General features: G+C 42.0%; 1 protein-coding gene across 2 annotated transcripts in view; it reads right to left on the bottom strand.

Moving 5' to 3' along the window:
* Positions 1-16,870, bottom strand: part of DIPK1A (divergent protein kinase domain 1A) — a 121,228-nt gene extending 104,358 nt beyond the window's left edge. The window contains exon 1 of one of the 2 annotated variants that reach the window (XM_054476213.2): positions 16,730-16,870. In XM_054476213.2, coding sequence (XP_054332188.1) covers positions 16,730-16,783 — 54 coding nt within the window. In that variant the 5' untranslated portion in view covers positions 16,784-16,870. The remainder of the gene's footprint in view (positions 1-16,729) is intronic. The other variant, XM_063664722.1, reaches the window with a different exon arrangement.
* Positions 16,871-17,851: the final 981 nt, after the last annotated feature.

The raw sequence follows: 17,851 nt of genomic DNA, 5'->3' as shown, positions 1-17,851 counted from the left end.
TACACTGAGCCCAACTACGAACAAGTACTAGGGTACAATAAAGGCAGTTTTTGTTTTGTTTTGTTTTTCTGAGACAGAGTCTCACTCTGTCACCCAGGCTGGAGTGCAGTGGTGCGATCTTGGCTCACTGCAGCTTCCACCTCCTGGGTTCACGGGATTCTTCCACCTCAGCCTCCCAAGTAGCTGGGAGCACAGCTAATTTTTGTATTAGGATCACTTGAACCCAGGAGTTTGAGACCAGCTTGGGCAACATGGCAAAACCCCACAGGCTGGCTGAAACTCCTGGGCTCAAGTGATCCTCCTGCTTTGTGCTCCTAAAGTGCTGGGATTACAGGGGTGAGCCACTATGCCGGGCCAAAGACAGTTTTAGACATGAAAGCACTCGAAAAGTTTACTTCCCACACATCCTTGCCAAAGAAGAAGATGGCACAGATTAGGACAAGGAAAGACTTAGGGTCCTGAGAACAGTGACACCAACCAATGAGAAGAACGGAGGGAAATCCTAGGAAGCCAGTTGTGTAGTAGGCCTAGAAAAGCATCCAGTCACCATGGGAACGCAAGCATGGAGGAGGGAGGTTTCTGGTAAGAAGAAAAAAAAGAAGGAGGATTCCACCACAGAATATGAAATATAAGTGAGAGTACAGAAAAAATAAGGCTATGATAAAGGAAGATGGTGCCAGAAAAAGAAGGCAATTAGAAACTCCCTGCAAAAATTTTTAAAAAGGAAGGAAAAAAGACAAATAGCATTAAAAAGCTACATTTCAAACAGGAAACAAGCTTATACATACTCTGATTACAAGGAACTGATAGAGTGTGAGAAAAGAGGATCCAGTTACTATTAATGTTGAAGTCTTGAGAGCCCAGGGTCATTACCCTGGCCCTAGCAAGAAGAAAAAGTAGTGCTAACATAGAGTTAGCTCTGCACTAAATAATATTTATAGAATCATATTTTAGGGGGTACTAAAATTAGAAATGTCTTTCATTTTAGGCAAGAACTAACTTTCATGTATTTGGTCTCAAGACATAAACTTCAGGATCCTAAGAGAAAGACTGGCCAAAAGTATCTCACTCCTCTTCTATTTTCTATAAACACAGAATCAAATGACACCTAGTTCCTTCCTGCAATTAACTCCCTGAAGGTGAGAGTCATTTTCACTATTTGAATGGTCCAGAACTCCAGAACAAGCTCAGTTCACTTGGATTTGGGGAGCGGATAACAGAAGAAATGTCCACTTTCTGCAGCTAAGTATAACCAGGTAATTATTGCAAAAGACAAATACTGCATATTGACTGCTCAGGGGAGAAACTGTGGCCGATGGACAGTGATTTCAAATCATAATTCTGTTACTTCATTAGGGATCCCAAAGGCTAGGTTTTAAATTATTATTTTTTAATAGAAACGTCAAAAAGCAAGCAAGCATGATTTCTAAATACAAGGGACTTTTTAACAGGGAATTTACAAACATCACATGTTCTTTTCCCTATTGGCAGAAATATGGTCTAGCTTCTGGGAAGGGACAAATCTTTGTAGTAATGTGCTAAATAACAAGGGGCAATTGTTGAGGTCTGTTAATTCTACTTGCTTCCTGTAAGAAAAGGAAAATAACTATAAGCTGCAGACAATGGGTTTCAGGTTTATAAGGGAGATTTTCCTTTATGGAAGAATTAACAAGTCATAATAATATAATATTATTTATAGTTTTCATATTTAAGATTCAACTTATATGGAGACTTGGTTGTATAAAAGGAAAAAAATATAAATGTTATCAACTTTGGCAGTGTAAAAGTAAAAGTAGCTGACAGAAAGTGGGAAGTAGAAGAGAGGAAAAAACAGGTAGAAAAAGGAGCACATGTTCTCATGTCCCTTCTAAAAAAGGGGAGAGTCAAGAAAGACTGTCAAAAGTGAATAAAATAAGAAACAGTTGTTATTTCTGAGGTTACCAAGTTAAGCAACAGAATAAGTTAAATTAAAATTACAACTATCAAACAATGGAGAAGGATAATGATGTGAGAAAACTAAATATTCATTTTTTAACACCAAGTTAGCAAATATTAACTAAACTTGATAAATCAAAAAACACAGGTGGGCTGGGCCCGATGGCTCATGCCTGTAGTCCCAGTACTTTGGGGGCTGAGGCAGGCAGATAGCTTGAGCCTAGGAGTTTGAGATCAGCCTGGGCAACATGGTGAAACCCTGCCTCTACAAAAAAATACAAAAATTGGCCAAGCCTGGTGGCACTTGTCTGTGGTCCCAACTACTTGGGATGCTGAGGTGGGAGGATCTCCTGAGCCTGCGATGTTGAGGCTGCAGTGAGCTGAGACCGTGCCACTGCACTCCAGCCTGGGTGACAGAGTGAGACCCTGTCTCAAAAAAAAAAAAAAAAAACAAAAAAAACACACACAGACATAAAAGTCTATTATGTAGAGCAGTGATCTCCAAATTTTTTTGATAGTGCAATCCTTTCAGGAAAATAGTAATAAGCACAAATCCCCAATATAATTATATTTAGTTATTTCTATTCTATGTAGAACTATGACCATACTCATCTATTATATGTATATAGTAACTTACACAAAAATAAAAGTTTTAAGTATGTAAGAATAATTTTGAATGCATTTTTCAAGGCGGGGAAATACTTATAATAATACATCAAAATACAGAAAATCATCAGTTTTTCTTATATAAAAAGAAACATTTTAAGATATTTTTAAAAAGCATATAAGCTGGGCAAATGATCTGAACAGACATTTCTCAAAAGAAGACGTACAAATGGTCAAAAGAAGGATAAGAAAAAATGCTCAATGTCATTAATCATCAGGGAAATGCAAATCAAAACTACAATGAGCTATCATCTCACCCCAGTTAGAATGGCTATTACCAAAAAGACAAAAAATAACAAATACTGGCAAAGATGCAGAGAAAAGGGAACTCTTATATACAGTTGGTGGGAATATAAATTAGTACAGTCATTATGGGAAAGAGTATGGAGGTTCTTCAAAAAAACTACAAACAGAATTACCATATAATACAGCAATCCCACTACTGGGTATTTATCCAAAGGAAAGGAAATCAGTATGGAGAGACAGCTGTACTTCCATGTTTACTGCAGCACGATTCACAATAGCCAAGATAGGGAATCAATCAAAGTAATGGAATACTATTCAGCCACAGAAAACAATGAAATCTTGTCTTTCACAGCAATATGGATGAGCCTGCAGAACAGTATGTTAAGTGAAACAAGCCAGGCACAGGAAGATAAATACCACATGTTTTCACTCATATGTGGAAACTAAAAAAGTTGATCTCATAGAAATAGAAAGTAGAATGGTGGTTACCAGAGGTAGGAAAAGGTACGGGGGACAGAGGAATAGCTAAAGATTGGTTTACCGATACAAAAGTGCAGCTAGATAGGAGGAATAAGTTCTAGTATTCTACAGCACTGTAGAGTGACTCTAGTTAACAATAATTTATTGCATATTTTCAAATAGCTAGGAGAGGATTTTGTATGTTCCCAGTTTAAAGAAATGATAAAAGTTTAAGGGGATAGACATGCTAATTATCCTGATTTGATCATTATACTTACATGGAGACTTGGTTGTACAATAGGAAAAAATATAAATGTTATCAACTTTGGCAGTATAAAAGTAAAAGTGTAGCTGACAGAAAGTTGGAGGGACATTCCAAGGCAAAGAGGAAAGGTAGGGTAGACATGTTGACACATGAGAGAGCATGTTGTCTGGGAAACTGGAAGTTTTTCCGGATTGCTAGAGCAAATGGTACATGAGGTGGTGGTGGCAGGAATGGAACATGTATTAAAATATCACATTGTACCCCATAAATATGTACAATTATGTGTCAACTAAAAATAATTTTTAAAAACTTTTTTAAAAAGGTAATTAACTTCTTTCTTTAAAAAATAGAGACGGGGTCTCATTATGTTGCCCAGGCTGGTCTCGAACTCTTGAGCTCAAGTGATTCTCTTGCCTCAGCCTCCCAAAGTGCTGGGATTACAGGCATGAGCCACCACATCCAGCTAAAAGGTAGTTAACTTTATATTCATATATATATTTATTTTATATATTTTTATATTTATTTTTTATATAAATAAATAAATAAATATATATATATATTATATATATATATATATATTTTTTTCCCCCCTGAGGTGGAGTTTCACTCTTGTTGCCCAGGCTGGAGTGCAATGGCGTGATCTTGGCTCACTGCAACCTCCACCTCCCGGGTTCAAGCGATTCTCCTGCCTCAGCCTCACAAGTAGCGGGGATTACAGACGCCCACCACCACATCTGGCTAATTTTTTGTATTTTTAGTAGAGATGGGGTTTCACCATATTGGCCCGGCTGTTCTCGAACTCCTGACCTCAGGTGATCCACCCACTTCAGCCTCTCAAAGTGCTGGGATTAGTTAACTTCATTTTTTAAAAGCAGCATACAAATAAAGAACCAACGATTTGACATTCTTCTTACCCACTTCTCTACCCTCCCACTCCCACCCCCAAAATTAGAACTTCACCTTCCTCCAGGAAGTATTTGGGGAACTTAAAAAACTTAATAAAGTTAATATACTTTCCAAAAAAAAAGTATACAATAAATAAAATTTCAAATAATTCTTTTTTTTTCTTTTTTTTTTTTTTGAGACGGAGTTTCGCTCTTGTTGTCCAGGCTGGAGTGCAATGGCGCAATCTCAGCTCACTGCAACCTCCACCTCCCGGGTTCAAGCAATTCTCCTGCCTCAGCCTTCTGAGTAGCTGAGATTACAGGCACCCACCACCACACCCAGCTAATTTTTTTGTATTTTTAGTAGAGACGGGGTTTTACCATGTTGGCCAGGTTGGTCTCGAACTTCTGACCTCAGGTGATCTACCCGCCTCGGCCTCCCAAAGTGCTAGGATTACAAGCGTGAGCCACTGTGCCCAGCAATAATTTCTTTCAGTACTCGAATTAAGAATCTTATGCACCTCCCAGGATGTGTACAGTTTTCTTTAGAGATATAGCTATAGAAGTTAGAGGCATAGTAACCAGGAAATCCAAAAATATAAATGGTTAAAGAGAGGCTACCTTTAGGGAATAAAGCTAGGGGCAGGATGAAGTGGAAGGAGAAACATAGTTTGTATCATAAGCTCATCTATACTATTTGACTTGCTGTGTACACATTCTTTCAGATAAGGAATTAGGAATTAGTTTATCTAATCAGTTCTATAAAACCCTGTATCTTTACAAGAATGTATGCTGATTCATTTCATTCAACAAATATTTTTTCATCATCTGCTCTGCCCTAGCCACAAAAGACAGAGAAACTGATAGTTTAGCTCTCAAAGAGATCACAGTCTGGGATGGAAGAAGGATATGGAAACCACTGACAACATTTCAGTCTTCTAAGTGCTTAAGAGAAGAGCATGCCAGGTATCATGCACTCGCAGTTTGGGTCACAGAAGAGGTACACTAATACTGTGGAGTATTAAGGAGGGACTGCTGAAAGGTCACTTCCTCTTTGAGTTGAGAGTTAAAGGACAAGTAAAAAAAAGACAATAAACCAGATGAATGGGTATGGAGAGCAAATGGGGAAAGGACATTCTAAAGCAAAGAGGAAAGGTGGGGTAGACACGTTGACACATGAGAGAGAGCATGTTGTCTGGGAAACTGGAAGCTTTTCAGGATTGATAGAGCAAATGGTGCACGAGGTGATAGTGGCAGGAATGGAACAACAATATAGGAAGGGGCAAGAAATGAAGAGCGGTGCTCAGAACTCTGCATAGACTCCTAAAGGCAATGGAAAGCCACTGAAGGATTTCACCAGCAGGAAGGGAGACCTGCACAAATTACTTTGGAAGCAATGTGGAGGATAGATCTGAAAGGGTTAGACTGGGCTATTACAATGGGCCTAATTAGACAAAAGGAGATGTGAATTACAGTAACAGCAGAAGAATGAAGATGAGATGATGCATTCAAAAGTTATTTGGGAGGCGGGAGGATAGCTTGCTTGAGCCTGGGACGACGCTGCAGTGAGCTATGATTGTGCCACTGCACTCCAGTCTAGGAAAAAGAGGGAGACCCTGTCTCAAACAAACAAACAAAAAAGAATAGTGTTTATGGTAAAAACAAGTATTTCCAAATGTAATTCTTAGCAGCTATTTTCATTTTCCTTCCTTTAATAAATATCTAAGACTCCTTTCATAGTTATTGCCAGAAGGATTAATATAATCATAGCTCTCTTATAAAAATCTCTTCTTTGGTACCACCTTTAAACCTAATACTAATAGGAAATAAACAAAATATTTTAAGAAATAATTACTTTTTTTACTATTAGAATTCAATTATATCTTCCTGTGGAGGCAGAATTCTATAAATATCCACCAACATTTCCACCCTCTGGTTATTTCAAATACTAATCCAAGTACTGCTGTGAAGGAGGGACTTTGCAAGTGGAACTAAGGTTACTAATCAGATGACTTTAAAATAGAGATTATCCTGGATTATCTGAGTGGATCCAACGTAATCATACGAGCTCTTAAAAGCAGAAGAGAAAGGCAGAGGAGTTAGTAAGATGAGGCAGAAGAGGGAGGTAGAGAGATATGAAACAAAGGACTCCACCCATAGTTGCTGGCTTTGAAGTTGGAGAAAGGGAACCGTGAACCATGAAATGCAGGTGGCCTCTAGAGGCTGAGAACAATCCCCAGCCAGCAGCCAGCAAGGAAATGGAGACTCAGTCCTGCAACCACATGTAACTGAATTCTGACAACCGGAAAGAATCTGGAAGCCGAATCATTGCCAAAACTCTAGAAAGAAACTCAGCCCTGGTAACACTGATTTCAACCTTGTGAAACTTGGAGCAGAGAAACAGCTGAGTCACACTGTGCCCTGACTTCTAAGTTAACAAAACTCTGAGATCAGGGTACAAACAAATGGGTGTTGTTTTAAGCCACTAAATTTGTGGTAATTCGTTACAGGAGCACTGGAAAACTAATACTCTTTCTTTAATCACTGACTTCAAATATGCTCTGTCAAATCTCATTTTTCTATGAAGAGATGTAACTTTGAACAGAGTTCATACATTTCCAGTCATACTCAATTACTATAAAATCCAGTCTAATTTACTTTTCCCAAACTTATTTTGAAAATGTTTAAACCTACAGAAAATTTAAAAGACTAATACAATGAATACTCTTACACCCTACACCTACCTATATTTATCAACTGCTAACATTGTTCTAATTTCTTTGCCTTTTCACTCTTCCTAAATGTACATAAATACTCCTCCGCTCCCCACCCTCTCCTTCTCTGTATCAGGCATTCTAAACTGTAGAGGATTTTGCCCCCCAGAGGACAACTCATCATCAGGAAAATGAAATTAAAACTACAATGAAATACCAACTCACACCCATGAGAATGGCCACTCTTTAAAAAAAAAAACACACAAATGTCTGGAGACATATCTGATAGTCACTACTGGGGGAATGCTACTGACATCTAACAGGTAAAGCCCATGGATGCTGCTAAACATCCTGCAACACAAAGTCCCACACAATTATCCAGCCCAAAATATCAATAATGCTGAGATTAAGATACCCTGCTTTCTGTATATGTGTATACAAACATTTTTTTCCTGAACTATTTGCAAGTAAATTACAGACATTATGATACTTTTTACCTTAAAGGCTTTAGTTTTGGCTGGGCATAGTGGCTCACGCCTGTAATGCCAGGACTTTGGGAGGCCAAGGTGGGCCGATTGCTTGAGCCCAGGAGTTCGAGACCAGCCTGGGCAACATGGTGAAACCTGGTCTCTACAAAAAATACAAAAACTAGCCAGGTGTGGTGGCACATGCCTGTGGTCCCAGCTATTTGGGAGGCTGAGGTGGGAGATCGCTTGAGCCCGGAAGGCAGGTTGCAGTGAACCATTGAGCCATGATGACGCCACTGCACTCCAGCCTGGGCAACAGAGCAAGACCTTGCCTGAAAAAGACACTACAGCTCATATTTTCTAAAAACCAGAACACTATCCCATACAGCACAATTTAACATTGATACAATACTACTATCCAATATACCGTCCATTTTCAAATTTCCCCATAATCTAAAAAAAATCCTTTATGGCTTTTTAAAAAAAAATACAGGATCCAAGGAAGGGTACATAGGATGGCAGCCTGGTCAACATTCTAGATTTAAAATAAATAAGGAGTCCCAATTTTCAAGCAATGAGGGACAGGGAGTAAAACTTGTGGCACTAGCTCTAAGATCTAATAATAGTCTATGACTCTGATGCTATGCTACATCTGAAATGGATGTACTAATTCAGAAGCTTGTTAATACATTAAAATCTCTCTTGGAAGAATATCTTCAAACATGTTTATCCTGTTCTTAAGAAAGGGGAACTCTGTTCACAATAACACATAACCCTGTTGAATAAATATCAATTTGAAACAACAAATCAAGAAGGAACTTTCTCCAAAGAAGATATACAAATGGCCAAAAAGCATATGAAAAGATGTTCAATACCACTAATCATCAGAAAAGTGAATAAAAACTAAAACAAGGTATCAGCTCACATCTGTGAGAAGGTCACTCTCAAAAAAAAAAGAAAAGAAAAGAAGTGCTGACGGGGATGTGGAAAAATTGAAACCCTCGTGTATTGTTGGTGGGAATGTAAAAGGGTAAAGCCACTTTGGAAAACAGTATGAAGGTTGCTAAAAAAATTAAAAATAGAATTATCATGTGATCCAACAATCCCACTTCTGGATATACAAAAAAATTGAAAGCAAGATCTCAAAGAGATATTTGCACTCCCATGTTCATTGTAGTACAATTCACAATAGCCAAGAGGTAGAGGCAACCTAAATGTTCATTGACTGATGAATGGATAAAGGAAATGTGAAATATACATACAATGGAATACTATTCACCTTTAAAAAATAAGGAAATTCTGTCATAATCTACATGGGTGACATTATGTTAAGTGAAATAAGGCAGTCACAAAAAGACAAATGCTGTGTGATTCCACTTACATGAAGTGTAAAGCAGTCTAATGGAAACAGAAAGCACAATGTGGTCACCAAGGGCCAGGGGCAGGAGGAAATGAGGAGTCGTTCAATGGGTAGAGTTTCGACTTTGCAGGATGAAGAAGTTCTAGAGATCTGCTGCACAGATCTTTGTTGCTGCACAAAGTGCATAAAATAGTTAATACTACTGTACTATATGCTTAAAAATGGTTAAGATAGCAAATTTTGTGTGCTTTTGACCATAATTAAAAAAAAACAAAAAATGAAACAGAAAAAAATAACCACCATTCCATGATCACACCTAAGAAAGATAACTATTTAATTTCATTAAATACCTAGTCAACAACAAAAAAGGAATTACTTATTTTCAAAGATAAATTCATTTACTAATATTTTGGGTTATTAAAACATGCACATTGCAATATCCTGGTTTTCTAAACTCGCATACTTCATAGATTAAAAGGTTTTAAAGAAAAATTATTTGCAAATTACTTGAACATCTAGAAATGAATATGGCCAGACATAGTAGCTCATACATATAATCCTAGCACTTTGGAAGTCCAAGGTGGGAAGGTCCACTTGAACCCAGGAGTTTGAGACCAGCCTGGGCAACAGAGCAAGACCCTGTCTCACAAAAAAAAAAAAAAAAAAAAGAAGAAATAAAAGAAATGGATATGTTAAAAATATTAACACTTTACCTTTTCTTTCTCTCTTTTTTTTTTTTTTTTGAGACAGAGTCTCACTCTGTCACCCAGGCTGGAGAGAAGTGGCGTGATCTTGGCTCACTGCAACCTCCAACTCCCGGGTTCAAGCTCTCCCACCTCAGCCTCCCAAATAGCTGGGACTACAGGCACATGCCACCATATCCGGCTATTTTTTGTACTTTTAGTAGAGACAGGGTTTTGCCACATTGGCCAGATTGGTCTCAAACTCCTGACCTCAAGTGATCCACCTGCCTCAGCCTCTCAAAGTGCTGGGATTACAGGCATGAGCCTCCGTGCCCAGCCGACAACACCTTACCTCTTCAATCAGACAATGTAAAATGATGGTATTTAACAGGATGATATAGTATTGCTTTTAGAAACAACTTTTAAAAATAAAAAAATTAAAATGTACCTAACTGCTACAAAAAAAGAAAACTTTTATGGAGAATACAAAATAATACTATAATCCATCAAGATGAAAAACTGGGGCACTCCACAAAAAAACCTGCACACAGATGTTTATGTAGCAGCCTTAATCATAATTGCCAAATACTGGAAGCAACTAAGATGCCCTTCAGTAAGTGAATGGATAAACTGTGGTACACCCAGACAACGAAATATTATTCAGCATTAAAAAGAAATGAGCTATTAAGCCATGAAAAGCCATAGAGGAGACGTAAATGCATATTACTAAGTGAAAGAAACCTATTTGAAAAGGCTACCTAATACTACATGATTCCGACTAGATGACATTTTAGAAAAAGGCAAAACTATGGAGACAATAAAGACCAGTGGCTTTTGGGGGCTCAGTGGGGACAGAAGGATGAATAAGCAGAGCACAGATTTTTAAGGCAGTGAAACTACACTCTATACTATAATGATGGATACATGTCATTATGCATTTATCCAAACACACTGAATGTACAACACAAAGAATGAACTCTAATGTAAAACTATGGACTTTGGGTGATAATACGTCAATGTAAGTTCATTAATTGTAAAACATGTACCATTATGTGGAGGATGTTAAAAATAGGGGAGGGGGCTGGGTGCAGTGGCTCACGCCTGTAATCCCAGCACTTTGGGAGGCCAAGGCAGGCAGATCACGAGGTCAGGAGATTGAGACCATCCTGGCTAATACAGTGAAGCCCCGTCTCTACTAAAAACACAAAAAATTAGCCAGGAGTGGTGGTGGGCACCTGTAGTCCCAGCTACTTGGGAGGCTGAGGCAGGAGAATGGCATGAACCTGGGAGGCAAAGCTTGCAGTAAGCTGCGATCGCGCCACTGCACTACAGCCTGGGTGACAGAGCGAGACTCTGTCTCAAAAAAAAAAAAAAAAAGAAAAGAAAGAAAGAAAAAAGAAACAAAAAAAAAGAAAATAGGGGAGGGGCTAGGCACAGTGGTTAATTCCTATAATTCCAGCACTTTGGGAGGGCAAGGCAGGAGGATCACTTGAGCCCAAGAATTCAAGACCAGCCTGGGCAATGCAGTGGGACCACTGTGTCTTAAAAAAAAAAAAAAATTTAAATTAGCTGGACTTGGTGGGATGTGCCTGTAGCTACTCAGGAGGCTGAGGCAGTAGGATCACTTGAGTATGGGAGGAAGACGCTGCAGTGAGCCATGATTGTGTCACTGAACTCCAGCCTGGGTGACAGAGGGAGATCCTGTATCAAGAAGAAAAAAGAAAAGAAGAAAAGGGGGAAAAAAAAGAAAAGAAAAGGAGGGAGGCTATTCATGTATCAGGACAAGGGGTATATGGGAAATCTCTCTGCATTCCTCTCAATTTTGCTGTGAACTTAAAATGGCTCTAAAAACTTTTAAGTCTTTAACTTAAAAAAAAAAAAAAATCTGAGGCACTGAGAAGACTACAATGAAGAAACACTTTTACTGTATGGTCCAGTCCGAAAGAAATGTGGTAAGGATGCAATCTGCCTGAGAATTCACCATTTCTTTGAGCTTCTAACAAAGGTTCAAAAGCAACTAATGGTAATATCAAGTGGCTCTCTGTACACATACCAGTCTCAGAAAGCTAATCATAGTTCTGGAGATTAAATTTCAGGCAAAGGCAAAAGCTAATCTCTGAACAGCAGGTCTAATAAAGTTAATGAGAACTATACAAACTACAGATCTTCTCCCTCTATTGTCTTTGGAGGATAGAGAACAACCATAGGCTCTAATTATCCTTAGATTTAAAATTATCCTGGAGACTGAAAATGGGCAAAAAGCCATATTACTCTTACTACAGTATTTGGCAACATTACTACTATTACCAGTTAATCTGTATCAGTAACCCTGTCTGGCACTAAATCTCACAAAATATCCACATTAACTCATAAGGAACCAAACCATCCACAGCAGTCATGTTTGAAAAATTGTACTAATATGAGCCAAAGTGCCAGGTATCAGAAATGTTAAACAAGTGCAAACACCCTAGCTAGAACATGCCATCTACCTATTCACTCATAACAACCCTACTGAACACATACTGAAATTGCTAGGGCAGTCATTTTCAAGAGGATACTTCTAAAACTTTAAGCCCTTTACAAGCAAAACAGCTTGAAAACCTTCAAAGGACCCAAGTACATTGGACTTCAAATTCCATTAGAACTGCACCAACTTTTCATATGCAACAGAACACATAGGCAGAATGACTGGAATGGAAAATGTGTATAATCTAAGTACAGAGAATTATGCTGAATTGTCTTAACTTTCATTCTTTCAGGACTTAACGACAGTGAGAAGGAAGAAGGTATTTTAAACCAAAACCAACAAATTACAGGGTTGCTGTGTTATCAGCTTCACTCAGACTATGAGTAAACCCTAAACAAAGTAGATCCTAGTTTGTAGAAAACACACTGCTAAAAAAAGACAAATGCAGGCGTCATTCTGGGTTATCACACCCAAGCAGGCCACAAGTAGTATGCACCATAATGGCACGCGGAAGAAAATACTGCCTAAAAATGGTTTAAGCAGTTAATACACCCACAGTTTCTGATCTCAGAGGCAGGATTCTACTCTGTTCAATGTGCTGCATCATTTAGCCAGTCCAGGAAGTGTTATTTCCCAAGTAATGTTTCAACAAAATATCTGGAAAACATGGAACTGTAAATTAGCTTGCTTGCTCTGGGCAAGATGCCTTGCCATGAGAAGCTTGTTGCTCAGGTAAACGTCTGTTGGCCCTTCCAGGCAGGTCACAAGTCCTTCTAGCCCACAGAGAGGCTGCACAGACTAACAGTGTGCCTGCCCAGCTCCTCTGGAAGAAGTGCTCCCTGCACCAAAAAGCTGACCTTGGTGGAATCTGCAGCAAAAGGCAGAGAGAAGAAGGACGACTTTCATGAGATAAACTCGGTTCATTTATTTTTCAACTGTTTGATGGAGATATACTAATAATTCACATATCCTACAACTTATTCATTTAAAGTATAAAGTTCAGTAAGTTTTAGTATATTCACATACTCGGGCAACCATCACCACTATCAATTTTAGAACATTTCCGTCCCCCTCAAGAACACTTCGTATCCATCAGTAGTTACTCCCCATCTCCCCCCAGGCAACCACTGATCTATTTTTTTGTCTTTATAGATTTGCCCATTCTGGACATCTCATATGAATGAAATAATACATGATCTTTTGTGACTAGTTTCATACATTTAATGTTTTTAAGGTTCATCCATGTTACAGTGTGTATCAGAACTTCATTTCACTTTATTGCAGAATAATATTCTGTTGTACGCATATACCACAGAAGTTCTTTTCTTCACAGGCAGTAGAATCTCTTCTGCTATATAAGCAAAGCTATAAACAGTGATTAGGTGCGTGCATTAGCTCATGCATGTCTATTATGGCTGAAAATATATCATTAATTGTGTAATGCCACAGTTTTCCAAAAGCATTACCAAATGCCACAGTGATATCTGGATTAATAAAAATACTGAGAATGAAGTTCCTTTACAAGTAAGTTGACTGCTTAAAAGTTTTCTCCTGTACACTGCAGAAAAAAGGGAACTTACAGCTCCTAAGGCCTGAACACCTCAGGACGTAACTGGTCTTTGACCCCATCCAGTTAAAGACAAACAGCAAAACTGCAAGTATACAAAGCTGGTCTCTGCAACCTTTCTCTTCTCTTCCTGGCCCTCCATCTCTTCCCTCTATCTGTGAAATAAATCCAACTTCTTCCTGTACTCTTACCCTTCCCCTCCCCCCAAACAGAACAAGATCTCTTATACCTGCTGAATAGTTATACCCTCACTGTAAATTAAAATAATACATTCATTCACAGGAAAAGTTACTTAAACCAGACATCTGTATTCTAAGACATTCTTTCAAAACATGAAATCAAACTTGTTTCCCTCATAAGAAGAATTTGTGGCATGAATGAGCTGATAAGAGGAGGGTTTTTTGTTTTGCTTTTTGCAGAGACACCCATTCAAATCACAGTAAACCCACTCCATGGCAAATCACATTCAGTTAGTAATCTCAGGTTGATGCATATCTAGAAGGGGGTGGGAAAAAATAAATTGTTATTAACTTTGTTAGGCATGATAATGGTATTATGATTATGTCTGAAAATATCCTTATCTATTAGAAATGCATACTGAGGTACTTAGATGAAATGATGTGATGCCTGAGGTTTACTTTAAAATACTTTGGTTCAGCCAGGCTTGATGGCTCATGCCTGTAATCCCATCACTTTGGGAGGTCAAGGCAGGAGGACTGCTTGAGCCCAGGAGTTTGAGACCAGCCTGGGCAACAGGGCGAAACCCCGTGTCTACAAAAATTACAAAAATTAGCCGGGCATGGTGGTGTGCGACTGTAGTCCCAGCTTCTCAGGAGGCTGAGGTGAAAGGATTACCTGAGCCTGGAAAGTCCAGGCTGCAGTGAGCCCAGATGGCACCACTGCACTCCAGCCTGGGCAACAGAAAGAGACCCGTCTCTAAATAAATAAATAAATGAATAAATAAATAAATAAGTTTGGTTGGAAGAAGGAGTGGGGGAGGTGAAATGAAATAAAATACTGATGAGGGTGGCTGATGGGCATATGACAGTTAATTATTGTTTTCTGTTTTCTGAAGGTATACAAATTTCCACAGTAAAACACTTTTTTTTTTTTTGAGACGGAGTCGTGTTCTGTCGCCCAGGCTGGAATGCAGTGGCACGATCACGGCTCACCACAAGCTCCGCCTCCCGGGTTCACACCATTCTCCTGCCTCCGCCTCCCGAGTAGCTGGGACTACAGCGCCCGCCACCACGCGCGGCTAATTTTTTGTATTTTTAGTAGAGACGGGGTTTCACCATGTTAGCCAGGATGGTCTCGATCTCCTGACCTCGTGATCCGCCCGCCTCGGCCTCCCAAAGTGCATGAGCCACTGCGCCTGGCCTGTTCTGTTTTGTTTTGTTTTAAGAGGCAAGGTCTCATTCTGTTGCCCAGGCTGGAGTGCAGTGGCGTGATCTCAGCTCACTGCAACCTCCGCCCTGGGGCTCAAGCCATACTCCTCCACTTCAGCCTCCCCGAGTAGCTGGGACCACAGGCGCCTACCCACCTTTTTTTTTTTTTTTTTTTTTTTGGTATTTTTAGTAGAGACGGGGTTTCACAATGTTGCCCAGGCTGGTCTCAAACTCCAGAGCTCAAGGAATCAGCCCGCCTCGGCCTCCCAAGTGCTGAGATTACCGGTGTGAGCCACCGCGCCTAGCCGGTAGGCTTTTTTTTAAACTCACATAAAAGATTACACAGAGGTACTTGGCCTGGGTTGAATTCTAGAAGGGGTTGTGAGAGTGTTACTCAAAGGCACAATTACTATTGGTGGTGCTTGCTACAAAGACTCAGTTTTTTTCGTACACGCTTAATATCATGGGTTGTCAAATCATGCTTCCAATTTGCAGTACATCACTTATTTCAGGGTAATGACTTACACATACAATTTTCAAACAAAAACGTAAGATTTACTTGCCTCATGATGGTTACCTTCTCAACTTTTTTCATAATTTATAAAAGCACCAGCTGACCCCAAATCATCTACCTTTTGGCCTTTTAATGTAAGCGGTAAAGGAATACTGTCCTCTGAATGCAGCGGTGGCTAACACTGCTGACCCACGCAAGGCATTGATTTGTAGTTGTTTTTCCATCGGAGTGATGGATTTGCGCTCAGCTACTCGCGGTGTCTACTAGGTCCCCCTGGTGACCAAACAGTACATTTAGGCAGTAGTAGGGTTCCAAGGCACAGACTGGCAGCGGAACAGAGGGTGGAACGGGAAATCATGAAAAATTAACACGCGAACAGTACACACGACATGACTGAGAATTACGTTTGCATTGCTAGGGTATTTGGGATCCGCAGACTAGCCACTAGCCCCTTTCCTTTAAAAAGCAAACACCCATCCGCCTGGTTCAGGCTTATCGATCTCCGCCTCCCATTTAAATCTTGGGTGTGATGGAAAGACCCAACCAAGGGGCTCGGCACGAGGCACACGCTGCTTTTTGGAGTCTGGGGAAACACTGGTGTGACAAATTGTCATAATTTTCTAAGATACGGAGGAATGCTACACCACCTTTCCTACCACCGACTTAAGACCCAAGACACTGAGTCAAGGGCAGCCGACCTGCGGGGGCCCACGGGGGAGGGGGGAAAGCCCCGAAAACACTAGGGAGAAGGCGGCCCGTCGAGCTCCGCCTGGAGGGGCGCAGGGCTGCGGGCAGTGCCCGGAGCACGGAGTCGTACCCAGGTCACGTCTCGGGGCTCTCAGGATGCGAGGGCGAACCCGGGTGGGACGACTCGGGCCCTGCAGCCCGGCTGGCCGCGGCGCGGGAGCCGCGAGGGCCGCGGTGGGGGGCGTCGGCAGCGCCGCTGAGGGGGCTGGGGGGGGCGCGCCGCCAGGTGCCGGACGGCAGGGGGCAGCGGGGTTCGGGCGGGCACAGACCCAGGGAGGGAGGAGGGGAGCGGGCGAGTCCCGCGCCGCGCGGCAGGGCACACGGCCGGGTGCTCCCGCAGCGGGTGGCTGGGCGGCCGCCGGCCTACCTGGAGGTAATAGGGTTTCCTTAGCCAGGCCCCCGGACAGAGACTCCTCGCCATGGTAATCACACATCGCCCCGCCGCGCTGCAGTCAGAGGCGGACCCGAGCGCTGGCAGCCGGGCTCCCCGCCTCCCCCCGCCTCCCCGCCCCCTGCCCGGCCGGGCCCGCCCACTCCCCCGCCCCCGCCGCGGCGCGCGCCGCGCTCCCCTCGGCCCGGCTGCAGTGACGGCGGCGAGAGGCCAGAGGCCCGGCCTCCTTCTCTGTTCGCCGGGCTGCCGCGGCTGTCAGAGAGGCTGCTGCCGACTCCGCCATAAAGGGGAGTCGCACCTCGCCTCCGCCGACACAAATCGACTGCGCCTGGAGCTTAAAGGGGAGGCGCGCGGAGGCGGGAGGGGGCGCTGCGGGAGCGGGGTTGTCGCACACTCCGCGCGGATTGGGGCGTGCGCCTCACGGGCTGATGCGGCGACCCCCGGACCGCGCTGGCCTGGCAGTCTGCTCCGGCTTCCGGCTCCCCGCGCTGCGCCCAGCTGCGCCTCCCGCCGCCCGCCCCGGCAGCACCGACGCTCCCCGTGGACTCTTCTCCTGGAGTCAGGACGTGTCTGGACGGGTTGTTTCGAAATTCAAGGGAAGCTTGGGGCTCCTTCCCTGGGGACTGGCTCGTCCTACCTCGCCCTTAGTGGCGGTCGGGGGAAGGGGGCGTCTGCCGCAGCTGGAGACGCAGACCGGGGCATCCCCCCAGGACTGGGCTCAGCGTCGAACGCGGACAGGGCGCCCCGCTGCTGAACTCGGTGCCCCCCTTACCACGCTCCAGTTCGCCTCTAACGGCCTACAACTTCTTTTAAAAATGTACTTTTAAAAAATTCCGACTTTTTTGGTTTATATTGTTTTTAAGAGAGCTTCAGAGTTTTCCTGGCCCCACCCAGGAACACTGATTTCAAAAGAAAACAAAAACAAAAACACCGAATTAAATACAGTCCTAAAGGCAGAGAGCCTGGGACGTGGCCTGCTGCTCGGTTAAGGCTACATAACACAGGGTGTGGTGTCTTTCTTTTGACAATGAGTTCCAAATAAGGGAAAAAAGAGCCACCCTAGTGGGAGAACAGCTGTTGATCCAAGTGACTTGTAAT

This window comes from Pongo pygmaeus, chromosome 1 (assembly GCF_028885625.2).
Source record: "Pongo pygmaeus isolate AG05252 chromosome 1, NHGRI_mPonPyg2-v2.0_pri, whole genome shotgun sequence".
NCBI lineage: Eukaryota > Metazoa > Chordata > Mammalia > Primates > Hominidae > Pongo > Pongo pygmaeus.
The sequence above is the reverse complement of the archived record's forward strand: the minus strand, read 5'-3'. Positions and strand labels throughout refer to the sequence as shown.